This window comes from Pinus tabuliformis, chromosome 6 (genome assembly GCF_031772625.1).
Source record: "Pinus tabuliformis cultivar Carrire ecotype Pingquan chromosome 6, CPIR1, whole genome shotgun sequence".
In the NCBI taxonomy this organism is placed as follows: domain Eukaryota; kingdom Viridiplantae; phylum Streptophyta; class Pinopsida; order Pinales; family Pinaceae; genus Pinus; species Pinus tabuliformis.
The window spans coordinates 1,543,884,345-1,543,898,314 of record NC_142292.1 but is presented as its reverse complement, the minus strand read 5'-3'; the positions used below and the strand labels follow the sequence as shown (position 1 = coordinate 1,543,898,314).

At 40.1% G+C, this 13,970-nt stretch overlaps 1 protein-coding gene and 1 pseudogene across 1 annotated transcript; both read right to left on the bottom strand.

The window, feature by feature from the left end:
- Nucleotides 1-10,630: 10,630 nt before the first annotated feature.
- LOC149264608 (receptor-like protein 2) lies at nt 10,631-11,350 on the bottom strand. The gene has a single exon (XM_089399864.1). The coding sequence runs from the start codon at nt 11,348-11,350 to the stop codon at nt 10,631-10,633; it is 720 nt and encodes a 239-aa protein (XP_089255990.1).
- Nucleotides 11,351-13,255: 1,905 nt separating this feature from the next.
- LOC149264607 (inactive LRR receptor-like serine/threonine-protein kinase BIR2 pseudogene) lies at nt 13,256-13,708 on the bottom strand (annotated as a pseudogene).
- Nucleotides 13,709-13,970: the final 262 nt, after the last annotated feature.

Sequence of the window (13,970 nt, the reverse complement as noted above, 5' to 3'; positions counted from 1 at the left end):
TTTTGATGGAAACTTTTGCCTGTTTCTCACCAAATCAGGATCTAACTCTTCTCTTGTTTGCTTTCAGATATTTATTGGAGGAAGATGACTATTACATGGTGAGAAAGTGAGCATGAAGAAGAGGACATGCTTGCTTTACATGGTCCGATTACAGTAAACGCACCACGGAACTGTGGCCTGTTGAATTTTTTCCGCATCTCTAGCACGAGACAACAAATCAACTTGCTGCAGTATTTGTTCGATGCTTGGGATCCTACCAGCCAGGTGTTCCAGATTAGGGGAAAATTCATCCCTTGAATATAGTGGACATCTATTTTTTGACTGGCTTATCGAGGCGGGGTGCCCCCATCTCTTTATCAGGTTCGGCCGTGGAGGTGAATCTGTGAGAGATTATGTTCGCAGGTATTGCAGAGAGGGATCTCGGCCGAGTAAAGACGCAAGATCATCATCCGATATGTCACTGACAGGTATTTGAGGACCATTCTGTTCACTTTTGGTAGGATGGCTGGTGGTGCGGCTTTTCATGTGGCCAACCGATCTTATATGCAGTACCCCTTGGAATGTCTCGAACCGAAGGTGTTCAACTGGTGTGACGGAATACTCCTTGTGATGAAAGAATAGTTGACCAAGGTGAAAAGTGGGAGACTAAAGAACTTTGGATATGGTTCTATTTTGACCACCTTCGCCTTGGAAAAGATACCACTGATGCAGCCGCAGTATATTGCACTTGGTTTAACTCCACCGAATGAACCACGCATGCAGAGATGGGTCGACCATATGTCTAGGCATGCTGGTCAGTCTCAGATTTCCTTTTCTGATACTTTCTTCGGGTGGTTTGATCATCAGGAGATGGTTTATTCTGAGTATCCATATGTTGGTATGGACTCCGGGGTGACCCAGATTTGGTACTGCTGGCTTGCGAACAGTGGGGTGCCATTGGTAAATTCTTGACCATATTTATGTTTATCATTTTTCTTTTATAATGTCCTCATGCTTTACTCTGTCAAGACTAATCAGAACTCATGTGCTCATGTAGATGTTGGTCCTGTTCGGCTAGTAGTACGCCTGAGAGTGCCAGCTGTCGCCCGAGCAGGAGAGGTTGTGGGAAGGGCTATCCTTCGCGACCTTGATGTAACCGAGACTCTTTCAGCATTACAGGATCAGGTCGAGGGCCTCACTCTCGATATTCCAGATGTGAGGACTGACGAGCTGCCTTTGAGGTTGCAGCGACATACTACTGGCGTGCCAAGTCAATGGACTAGGCTTTTACGCATGATTGCACAGGCGGTGACTTGTTATCACCAGCATCATTAGACTAGGGTGCCCCCTAGCATTTTGAGTTTTGGTTCATTTGACCAATTTTGTCTTGGTTACAGAACATTATGTGCAAACCATAAACAGTTATATATATATTTTTGATTTTCGGAGTTTTATTTTGGTTAAGTTACATGATCCTAATGCAAATATTGATGAAATGCTTCTTTTTATAAATGTTGCAAATGTCCATCTAACACATAATTTGCTAATGAGTTAGTTAATGTGTTTAAGCTTCTGGAAATATGCTGATATTGAATAAAATCAAATTGCCCTTCCAAAATCTTGACCCTTAGGAACATGCGATAGATAGCTGGATTTCAGACAGAGTAGATACCAGTGAGTTGTAGTATGACGAGCTGTGAGTCTAGCCTGACGACCAGTCAGCGTATGCCATGTGTGATGGCATCAGAGAGAAGTTCTATCAACGCGCTATATTTAGCGATGTTATTCGTTGATCGACCAATACATACCCCTCTGAAACTTACTAACTCGCCGCTTGGGTCAAAAATGGCCCAGGCCACAGAAGATAGGTTCCGTGAACTACGACTTGCTCCGTCGGCATATCCATCAAAAGATTCCAATAGGTTTGACATCTGCAACAAATGTAAAAAGCAGATTTACTTGACCAAAACAAATACTTTAGCGAAAACAAAAATGTAACAAAAGCATATAGGTTACCACATTGAATCATGCATAGTAATGCTTAAGGTACAACCCATTACGAGATTGTACCAGTGCAATCTTGTCATAATTCATTAACTCGTAGGCTCCTTTTGGTAACACTCGCTTAACAATATAGGGGCCCATCCATAAAGACTTGAATTTACCTGCTCCCAATTTATCGGATTCTTGGTCATAAAGCAAGACCAAGTCACCTTATGAGAAGACACGGGGTTTGAAATTCTTGTCGAACTGCGCCTTGACTCATTTCTTATGGGATTCGTTAGCCAAAGCGGCATCATGACGGGTTTCATCCAATTGGATTAGTTCCAAGAAACGAGCCTCCTCTTCTGAAGTTTCGGGGAGAAGGTCGATTGTGAGTTTGAGGGAAGAGATTTCACACTGAACTGGTAAGATTGCTTCTAGGCCATACACCAATTGGAAAGGTGTAAACCCGGTCGCATTCCTTACCGAGGTTCGGTATGCCCACAAGGCTATGGTTCACCTTCCCCTACGATTGATGACATGTGTGTAGGGTGAGTGGTTCACCTTCTCCTATGGCATATGAGCAGGGTGAGTGGTTCACCTTCTCCTATGGCATATGAGTAGGATGAGTGGTTCACCTTCTCCTGGTAATGCCCCAACATACATCCTACCCATGTAGTCTAGGACTCATGGGAAGTACCTCTCATCTGGCCAATGAGTTGGGAAAAGTGGTTATGAACCATAGCACTATTGATGGATGCATCGTGTATTGTCGTACTCCCTATGACTAGGATGCATGGTGTTCAACAACTTAATTTGGAATCAATTTTGATTGAGGTTCTACCTTTGGACTAACTTTTGTCAGTGGAGAGTGGTAAGGTCTTGTGACTCACTCTCGATCGATTCTTCTTCATTATTCATAGCAGTGTTTAGCAGAGCAGAGATGAGATAAGATACAAAGATGGTTCATGACGATAGGATGGCATGATGATCGATAACGATGGATGGATTGGCAGGTGGAATTCTCCCTAATTGGGGGGGGGTGTTAAATTGGAAACTAGGGCCAAATTCCACCTTGGTACAACTCATTTGATGGAAATGATGATTGCATTAAATTCCTCTTTTCGAGAGGACCAAAATTGATATAAAGATCATCTAATTTGGACAAGCAGAAGTGTGTTTTTGAATTTATGCCCACATATGTGCAATTGTCCATGTCAGCCGCATCATTATGTATGCTCATGAAGCCCCATGGACATGTCTCTTCACACTCAACGACTTGTATAAATACAAGTGACCTCTCACCTCATTTAGCATCATCACTCACACATTCTTCTCTCTCCTCCTCTCATTGGTTTGTACAGGTATTGGGCATTCTCTCTCTCACACATGTGCAACACAAGGAGGTCGAATTTCTGGACAGAATTGTAGGGCCGAAAATTTCAGGAGTTGAACAAGTTTGACCAACGTTGACCAAGGACTCTTTGACCAGTTTTGATTGCGATTTTTTGAGGATTGTTTTTGTTACTCTAGGCCACATCGCTGAGCACGAAAATCAAGAAAATATGGGTACTTTGACTAGCATTGACTTTAGGGTTGGCTGCACCTTTGACCATAGAAAATGACAACATAGTTTCTCTCTCCTTTGACTAAATTTGACTGGATTTTGAAGGCCTGTTTTGGGCTAACTTTGACTACCAAGGAAGGCTGAACTTGACTGGATTTGACCGAGCTCCAAGTGGACTGTTTCACTATTGCGTTGACCATCTTTGACTTTCTGGTTAGGGTTGAGTTTGACTGCAGTTGAGTGCAAATTTGTCAGGGTTGTTTTGACTTTGATTTGGCAAGTCAATTTTGTCTTTTGTACTCTCTCTCTGCTGAACATTTGATATAATAATAAGAAGAATTGATCACAAGGCTTTCCCCACATTGGGGTTTTTCCCTGGCATCTGCCAAATCTAGTGTCCTCTTGTCTTGGCTTGTCTTCTGCATTTTTATTTTATGTTCTATCTACAGTTACTGTTAATGTGATTTATGGTTAATTTGATTACTATTGGAAACTAATTTGGAAATTGTCATTGGGTTGCTTAAAAGTACATTGAAGCAATTATGCTAAGCATAGAACATACCATTGTTATCTAAATTTAACACCCTAGCACCTCCCCCAGCACTGGAATCAGTGTCCCTTGCCGCAGCCCTTATGCCTATATTTTTACCTTTCAAATTTTACAATCTTATATGGTGAAAAAAAATAATTTGGGGTTGTCATATGTAGACTACTTGGTTTGAGTAGGGTTTATTTCACGCCAGGTCACAGGTTCAAACTTCATGGGGAGGCGTTGAGGATGGAAGCCACTTTGGGGGAATCAAACTTCCCAAGGGGTTTCCAAGCTCGATCGAGCCTCACACAATCTTGGTGATAAGCATCCCATTGTGGATGGATTGGTCTTCTTCCATCCAATAAATGGGCTAGCCCTAGCCTAGGCTTAGCCTAGTCACAAACAAAAAAATGTTATATTCTCTTATTTTCTATTTGTAGACCAAGAACTTGAGAATAATCAAATTCATTTCATGACCCTCTTTGTAAGTCATTTCTTTCTTATCCCAAGGGCCTCGATAACAAATTTGGGGTACCTTTCTAATCTCCATCTAGTGCACCACATTTATCTCCTTTTCTTCATGACGAGTAATTGTTATTAGGTTATTCTTTCAAGTGAGGGCCCAACTTGAGGTGTTATGGTTCTAATGGTAATCAATCATCACCAACTCTATTACATTGCCTTCCCAAATAAAGGTCTTAGTCAGTACATCATAGAGAATGATGGTTGTATGGATGCTTTGCCTGATCTTGCCACCATCACTCCTCTCCTTGTCTAGTGTGTCTTCCTCATATTTTTTCTTTGTTTTCTATTACCTCTTGAATCCACACTTTCAATGGTAATGCCATACATTACAAGTGCAACCCTGGGGGGGCAATTGCATAGAGGGGTTGCCAACTATCACCACATTAGCTCTCTCTCTCTCATTAGGCCAACTCTCCTCCAACACAATGTGGATAATGCTAGAATAGAAATGATAAACATTAGATTTTAAGTGGATGGTGGGTTGCTAAGACCAATGCTAATCTTAGAGTTATGGAGTCAAAGAATACAAACAAAAAGGGTTTGAAGATGTTGGAAAATCAAAGGCAATGTAATATGTTGATTTCCCTTAGCTTGATTATTATTTGTGAACTTTGTTGGCTTCTTATTAATTTCTTTGTGTTCCTTTTCTTCATCAAACAATTACCAATATAAACATGAATATCACAAGAGACAATAGACATAAGATATAGGCTCCATGCCAGGGCAAAACCCCACAACTTGGGGAAAACCCGAACAATCCACTTCTTATACAATTAGATCCAAAATGAGGCCTCCAAGACCCAAAGACTAAAGTAAAAAACCCTTGAAAGCACCAAGTCAGCCCTCAAAAAGATCACTTCCAACCAAATGAAAGGCTTCCAAAATCAATGATGATCAAACCCTTCTCAAATTGCCCCAAACAATGCCTTGGTCCCGCAACTATGGATCTACAATCTTTGGTCCTGCAATCTATCCAGAATCCCTAGATTCTTGTATGTGAGAGCATTAATATTACTAATTTCATACTTCCTTTATTCACTTGACCTTCCTTCTTGTTTCCTAGACCTTCGTACTTCCTTTTCTCACCCTCACACTTCAAATTGAACTTCAGTGTGTATGTCTCTAAAATGAGTCAAATTCTTCTTTTGTTTATTGTCTTTTGGAGGATCAGATAGGCCTCTACAGGGCTGACTTAATGCTTGGAGGTTTCATTGTTTCTAGACTCAACAATTAGATTATCTGCATGTTATATCCTGCCCAAAAGGGTCATTTACACAATGACATAGTCCTTGACTCATGACAAAAACCTAGAAGCACTCAATGGGTGCTTTGACCTATTGACAAATATCTTTGAGCATGAAACCCATGCTTAATAAATATTTTTCTTTTCTTCTTTTGACAAATACATAAGAATTATATAATGACATAAGTACAAAGACAAATATGAAGACCAAACCTAGCTACTTTTCCAACACTCCCTCTAACTAGGGAGGTATTCATAATGACTCAACAAGTCCATCTCAAGTGGAAATATTCTCATAAGAAGGGATCCAGATTAATAAGCATCAAATCACAAAAGTCAGCATTTTTCATTAGCAAGGCCTCCATAGGTACACTCTATCTATCACAAGATCATAGCAAAATGTTGGGAGGCATTTCACGGGACACCACATTACCTCACCAAGGTACATACTCCACCTGGGATACCTAGAGTATATCTACCATGAGACCATTTCCCTCAAGGAAATGTCTATCCATTGGACCATTCTTATCCAAGTCCATGTGACTTAGGATCTCCATCCTAATCCATCACACTAAATGACTCAAGAATGTCTATTCAAGATTCTCATCAATCAATCATTCTCCTTATTGATGTCCATGTACTTGACTTTGAATATCAGTCCTAATTCGTCACAGTACCTGACACAAGGAGAATCAAGCTAAATCAAATCATCATTATCACTATCCATTATGCACGCAATAGACTTATGGCTATAAGTCCTAGCCTAGTACATAACACAGGCAGAACTAGTGTCCAACCATACTCACTCTCAACCTGCAAGAAGAAATCCTTGCTCACTCCCTCTCAACTAGGGAGAATTCATCAACAATCCTTAGCTTGTGTGAAAAGTACTCATACTTCTCTTGCATCAGCTACTTGTAATTGTAGCTTTCCTCTTACCAACCCTCTTGCTACTAAAGATTGATCACCTTACAATTTCAAGGGCTCCAACTTTTCCTCCTAACAAATCATTATCATGTACTTGAGTTCTTCACCTTCATCTTTAAATGTGATCTCCACTACTTCCTGCATTGTATTCTTTCCTTGAAGATAGTCCATCACACAATTATTTCAACACAATGATTATCACAAGGTCAGCCAATCCACAACTTGGTTGACCTTTCCAATCAATCTCCATCAGTCAACACTGTTTCATGGTCACAAATAATCCTGCCCTTTAGTTGCTATCCTACTCCTTCAAGATTGCCAACTCATAGGGTCTTCAACTAGTTGCCCCAAATGACTGATATGTTGCTCCAAATCACAAAACTAGGGTTTTTAGTTCTGCCTTCATACAGTCCAACAATCTAACTGTTTTAAAGGATCTACCCTATATCTCTGATATTTTAGAACAAGGACTTGCAATTTTGTCCTTCAACAATAATTCTATTGTTACAAGCTGTATTGTTCATAGGATCTTCTAGAAATGTCTTTACATAGTGACAAGGCTACTCCTTTGTCACACAACTTAAGGCATCATCAATAGCTCATACAATACTAAATAACTTCCACATTCAATGTGCTTAGGGAATTCACACATCTTCCCATACAACAAAGTTTAAATTCTAGAAATCATTGTCCTTAGGGCTTCATAATAGTTGCCTTATAATAGTGACTTAATTCTTCAAACATCATTGTACTTGGGCCTTTCAATAGTCCATGAGTGCTTTTCAAGAACCATTCATTAACAAACAAACCAATCTATTAGAGAAACATACCTTGTTTCTCAACTTCCTATTGTCCTTCTTGTTCTTGGTTTTGTGTTCTTGCTTCAGAAACCAGAACTATGATTAGGGCATGTTGTAACCACTGTTACAGTCCTTCCAACTCGGCCTCCAACTGCTTAAGGGACTGTGATTATGCTTCTTCTAACAAGTCTTTCCACATGTTGGTCCATAAGACAACTTCTAGTCTACTATTGCACCATTTTGGTCCTCAAAAGGATACCTACAACAGTTTGGTTTCCCACAGAGATTTGTAAAGATATTCCTCCACGGATTTCAACACAAAATTACTTGTGGTGTTTCACACTTTGGATGATCTTCAAACTCCTACGCCAGTTCTTTTAAGAACAACGTTCCAACCTAGCAGACTTCCTCTATGAACCAAGCACCCTTGAAACCTTCTTAACGGTCTCCTTATTTACCTTCGTCCCTCTCTGAAAACCTCGCTCTACCCAGGGATTTATGTGGCCTGCTATCCTGCATTCGAACCAAGCACAAGAACCCTACAACAACCCTATTGCAACTTGGTCCTACACTAGATTATCTCTAGATTTCCAGCCCTAATTTTATTCAAGGAACAGAGATAAGGATGTTCTAACAACTTGGCGCTATGAAACATTTCATCATTTCATTTCAGAGATACAAACTCAACTTCCTGGTTCAGCGGTTAAGCTCTCAACTCGAATGCTTTTCCTCTAACCTGTCCCAAACCAATATCAAAAAAACAAAGACAAAAACCTCGTTCTTACTTCTATTCTTGTTTAGTTCTGCTCATCTAAGGTATGTGAGGTTCTCTTAAGGAGAGATTTACTCTTGTTGGATGTATAGTATTATACTCTTCTTAGTAGTTTGTCTTTTCAAGCTTAACCCAAAGATCATTGTTATGGTCTAGCTCAAAGAAAGTAATTTGAGTAGTCATGCATATGATTTCTCTTAGAGACATTACGTGTCAAAGTTTTTCCCTTTGCAACAAGCAAAAGGCCTCCAGCTTTGGATCATTGTATAGATGTAGTGTTTTCTCATCAATTATTGCTTTATGGATTTTTCATTTTCATCATATCTTCGAAGAGTCGTCATATTCCATAAGAAAGCTAACTGTGGTCTTGAATTGTAGCTCCACAATTATCACCTCAAAACTCAGATTCCATACCTTACATATCTTTTGATTATCTTTAATCCCTTCAAAACATTTCCCTTTGGAATGTTTGTAATTTGATCCTTCAAATTGTAGAACAGAAGTAGATCTTTGAAGAATAGAATGTAATTCTTGTGGAGAAACATCTTACTACTTCAATCACAATACTATATTTGAATGCTTGCCAAAATCTTCTATAATATGTCATTTTATCTTTTTTCCATTGGAGGTATCTTCAACTTATGCCAACATCAACGATCTTCAAGCCTTCTTCTGTCAACCTTAGCTCTGATACCATGTTGGAAAATCAAAGGCAATGAATTATATGTTGATTTCCCTTAGCTTGAGAATTATTTGTGAACTTTGTTGGCTTCATTTTAATTTCTTTGTGTTCCTTTTCTTCATCAAACAATTACCAATATAAACACAAAGATCACAAGAGACAATAGACACAAGATATCGGCTCCACGCTAGGGAAAAAACCCCACAATCTAGGGAAAACCCAAACAATCCACTTCTTATAGAATTAGATCCGAAATGAGAGCTCCAAAACCCAAAGACTAAAGTCAAAAACCCTTCCAAGCACCAAGTCAGCCCTCAACAAGATCACTTCCAACCAAGCGAAAGTCTTCCACTATCAATGATGATAAAACCCTTCTCAAACTGCCCCAAACAATGTCTCGGTCCTACAACTATGGATCTACAATCAAGTTTGCAATCTTTGGTCCTACAATCTGTCCAGAAACCCTAGATTCTTGTACATGGGAGCATTAATAAGCCTAATTTCATACTTCCTTTCTTCGCTTTAGCTTCCTTGTTGTTTCCTGGACCTTCGTACTTCCTTTTCTCACCCTCACACTTCAGATCGAACTTCAATATGTATGTCTCTCAAATGAGTTGAATTCTTTTTTAATTTATAGTCTTTTGGAGGGTCGTATAGGCCTCTATAGGGCCAACTTATTCCAGAATCTTGCCCAAGTGGGTCATTTACACAATGACATAGTCCTTGACTCATGATAAAAACCTAGAAGTACTCAATGGGTGCTTTGACCTATTGACAAATATCTTTGGGCATGAAACCCATGCTTAATTACGTCGTAAGGCGTCTCCATTTGAAATGAATTACCCTACCCGTCACCGTGTCCTATTATTCACCGTAGATTTGTGGTGTTAGACGATCAAACAAAACTTGATCGTTGATAAAAAATTAAAACGGTTCATGAAACTGAAACAGTTCGTGAATTTTCGCCCTCGCCATTCACCCTAAGATCTGGGCTTTCTGAGTCTAATTTCCAGAAATTGCCTATTTCCTTTTGCACCACCAATGCCGAACAAAGCAGCAATGATAAGAAGAATGATGTCGAAAATATTTGCATCAACATCGATCTTGAATGCATGGTTTGTCTTGATAAATTCAAGGAAGGTGATAAATGCCTTGTGTTACCAAAATGTAGACATTGTTTCCATGTTCCCTATGCAGATGTTTGGCTCTCCCAGCGCTCCATATGCCCCATTTGCAGAGGCAGTGTTGAAATTATTAATGTTGATCAACACCCATGTGGGCCAATGCGTTCATCTCGCACTTGAAATCTTTTTCAGTCTGTGCTGAACATGGCCGGAGTCTTTTTACTGCCAGCAAAGATTGATCTGGCAGTTTGCCTTTGTAGATTATACCTTTCCTTCCCTGCAAAACGATATTGTCTTCGCTGAAGTTGCCAGTGACCGCCACAAGATCAGCCAATCTCATCTTCCTGATGGGCATCTCGAACGAGCAAACTTTAACAGATCTCCGAGCTCGGACATATTTCTGCCAATCGTTGGGCTCATTGGTACTTGGCGGTGGGATTTTGACAGATCTTCTGCTTTTTGCTTCAGAAATCATCCAATGAAGACCAAGTAAAATCTAGCCAATTAACACTATGCCAAATAGAAGAAAAGCCGCAACAACCATGGGATTGTTTGGTGTTGTGCACGTCTTTGAAAGGGGAGGCCCACATAGCCCAGGGTTACCCTGAAAATTAGAGGCAGAAAAGTTGTGAGTGAATGAAGGTATATTTCCAGTAAGCTTGTTGTTTGCTACATTGAAGTCCTTGAGACGGTCGATCCGTGTCAATTGCCAGGGAATTTCCCCTGTAAGTTGATTTCCATTCAGGTGGAGGATATTGAGGTATGTGCAATTATGAACCTCAGCAGGAATAGGTTCCATAAACTTGTTGTGGGAGAGATCAATGGTTACCAGAAAAGGAAGCCATTGGCAGAGCTCCTTGGGAATGGTACCCGTAAGACTGTTTTGAGAGAGATCCAAGCTCATCATACTCTTGCAGTTCTGTACTCCAGATGGAAACTCACCTTGAAGCCCCAACTCTTGAAGCGAAATTGACTTCACTTTGTTATCATCATCATGCCAACAAGTAATTCCCAGAAAATTGCAAATAAACCCATTGTTAGTGTTCCGGAAGTTCCAGGTGCGGAGGTTCCCTTGAGGGTCCTTCAATTCCTTGTAAGTAGTCTGAAGACACTGTACATCGTTTCCTGGAGAAATGGTCTCGGACGAACTGAGGCATATGAGTTGGAGAATGAGTAGCATGAGCTGTAGCAAGCCCAAACACCCAAAAATTGTCATGGCTTAATCAGTGCTCTCGTGTCGTTTCAAACACAATCTTGTACCTACCTAATCTCAACAAATAGCCGCTGCTCACCCAGCTCAAACAGGATTGCTGGTATCCAAGTGCAAACCTGAATCGCTTACTGAGGTTAATGTCTCATTGGCCAGCCCCTAATTATAATACCCACAACAAATTTTCCACATCAGAAAATGAAAATTGAGAAATCCATGAGATGGACAAACGAAAGGGGTATCGCCGTGTGCGTCTTGTCTTCAGGTGTGTACTTTTCAAGGGCAGCTTCCGATGGAAAATCCATGGCGATTGCTACATCTTCTCCACTGCATCATAGTCTTGGTTTGTCTTGATCAATTCAAGGATAATGATAAATGCCTTGTGTTACCAAAATGTAGCCATTGTTTCCATGTTCCCTGTGCAGATGTTTGGCTCTCCCAGCGCTCCATATGCCCCATTTACAGAGGCAGTGTTGAAATTATTAATGTTGATCAACACCCATCGACCGAAAAGCCTCAGAATTCAGTGGAGATTAACCCTGCAGAAGAACAGGCACTTGGGCCTCAGTTAGATATTATGGGTAATATTAATTCTGATTCTCACGCGGATAATGTCGTCATTGAGATTCCTTTATAGAATAGATAGTTCATAATTTTTCTTGAAATTTTGTTGCGGATTGTATTGGTTTTTCTGTGTAGTGAATTGAGTTGTGTAAGATTTGTATTCACAATTTTGTAATCCAATGTACTGCTGTCATATTTTTCTTTTGGAGATAATATTGCATCGATGTAGAATAAAACCATTTATTCTTGAGCAGGGTAGTCATAATTTTTACATGTGAAATTTCATTTTGGATTGCTTTTGCCTTCCAAGGTAATATGGGATATATGTGAAATAGAACTACTTATTCTTTAACAAGGTAATCATAGTTTTTACATGTGAAATTCTGCTTCCTTTATTAATTCTAGGCCTATAGGTTTGAAGCAACCCTTTTATTTTTATTTTGTCCATATATGAATTATTGGATTAGCGTCTGGCATTTGTGAATTTGATATTTTGTGCCAGCATTACGCTTGGCATACATCAATGCTTACATTCCATTTTTCCAAAATCCATTTTTCCAAAATCCATTTTTCCAAAATTGGGACTCTGGGACTCTGAATTTGACATTTTCTGTGAGCATTTTGGGTGGCATATATAAATGCTAAAAGCCTATTTTCCCCAAAGTTGGAGCTGTTGGCCATGTATAAATGTTACTAATCATCTAATACTTAGTATGGTGAAGGTGGTTTAATGTCTTGCGGAGGCTATTTCATCAGTTTCAGGATAATTTATGCATTAACACAATTTCATGTAAATTTGTTATGGGATAAAGTAGATGTTCCTAAACTGCAGGAGACATGATCATGTAAATACTCAGCAATATTTTGTGCCTATATCTCAAGTTAATCTAAGAATGTTGCCATGAACAGTTATGTGGAATGCTACCTCTATCTGAGGAGAGGTAATATTTTATTTGGCTAAGGGCCCAAACATCGATTGGGAGGGATGCCCTGGCCACCTTCAAACCAGACTGTTAAAACTACTAGAAATTGGATATGGAAATTGAAGTTGACACAGTGGAATTAGCTGGCATAGTTGGATCACAAATCCATGGCCAAATTGTCAATGTATCCTTGGGATGATTCTGAAATGTCAAACCTTCAATGAAAAAGAAAGCTGAATTCTCAGTCCGTTCTAACTTCTACCAAACGCCTCTTCTCACTGAAATCATCCAATGAAGACCAAGTAAAATCCAGCCAATTAACACTATGCCAAATAGAAGAAAAGCCGCAACAACCATGGGATTGTTTGGTGCTGTGCACGTCTTTGAAAGGGGAGGCCCACATAGCCCAGGGTTACCCTGAAAATTAGAGGCAGAAAAGTTGTGCAGGAATAGGTTCCATAAACTTGTTCTGGGAGAGATCAATGGTTACCAGAAAAGGAAGCCATTGGCAGAGCTCCTTGGGAATGGTACCCGTAAGACTGTTTTGAGAGAGATCCAAGCTCATCATACTCTTGCAGTTCTGTACTCCAGATGGAAACTCACCTTGAAACCCCAACTCTTGAAGCGAAATTGACTTCACTTTGTTATCATCATCATGCCAACAAGTAATTCCCAGAAAATTGCAAATAAACCCATTGTTAGTGTTCCGGAAGTTCCAGGTGCGGAGGTTCCCTTGAGGGTCCTTCAATTCCTTGTAAGTAGTCTGAAGACACTGTACATCGTTTCCTGGAGAAATGGTCTCGGACGAACTGAGGCATATGAGTTGGAGAATGAGTAGCATGAGCCGTAGCAAGCCCAAACACCCAAAAATTGTCATGGCTTAATCAGTGCTCTCCTGTCGTTTCAAACACAATCCTGTACCTGCCTAATCTCAACAAATGGCCGCTGCTCACCCAGCTCAAACAGGATTGCTGGTATCCAAGTGCAAGCATGAATCGCTTACTGAGGTTAATGTCTCATTGGCCAGCCCCTAATTATAATACCCACAACAAATTTTCCACATCAGAAAATGAAAATTGAGAAATCCATGAGATGGACAAACGAAAGGGGTATCGCCGTGTGCGTCTTGTCTTCTGGTG

What these genes read in the sequence shown, in the direction of transcription:
- LOC149264608 (XM_089399864.1), bottom strand. Translation starts at nt 11,350, where the DNA reads ATGACAATTTTTGGGTGTTTGGGCTTGCTACAGCTCATGCTACTCATT.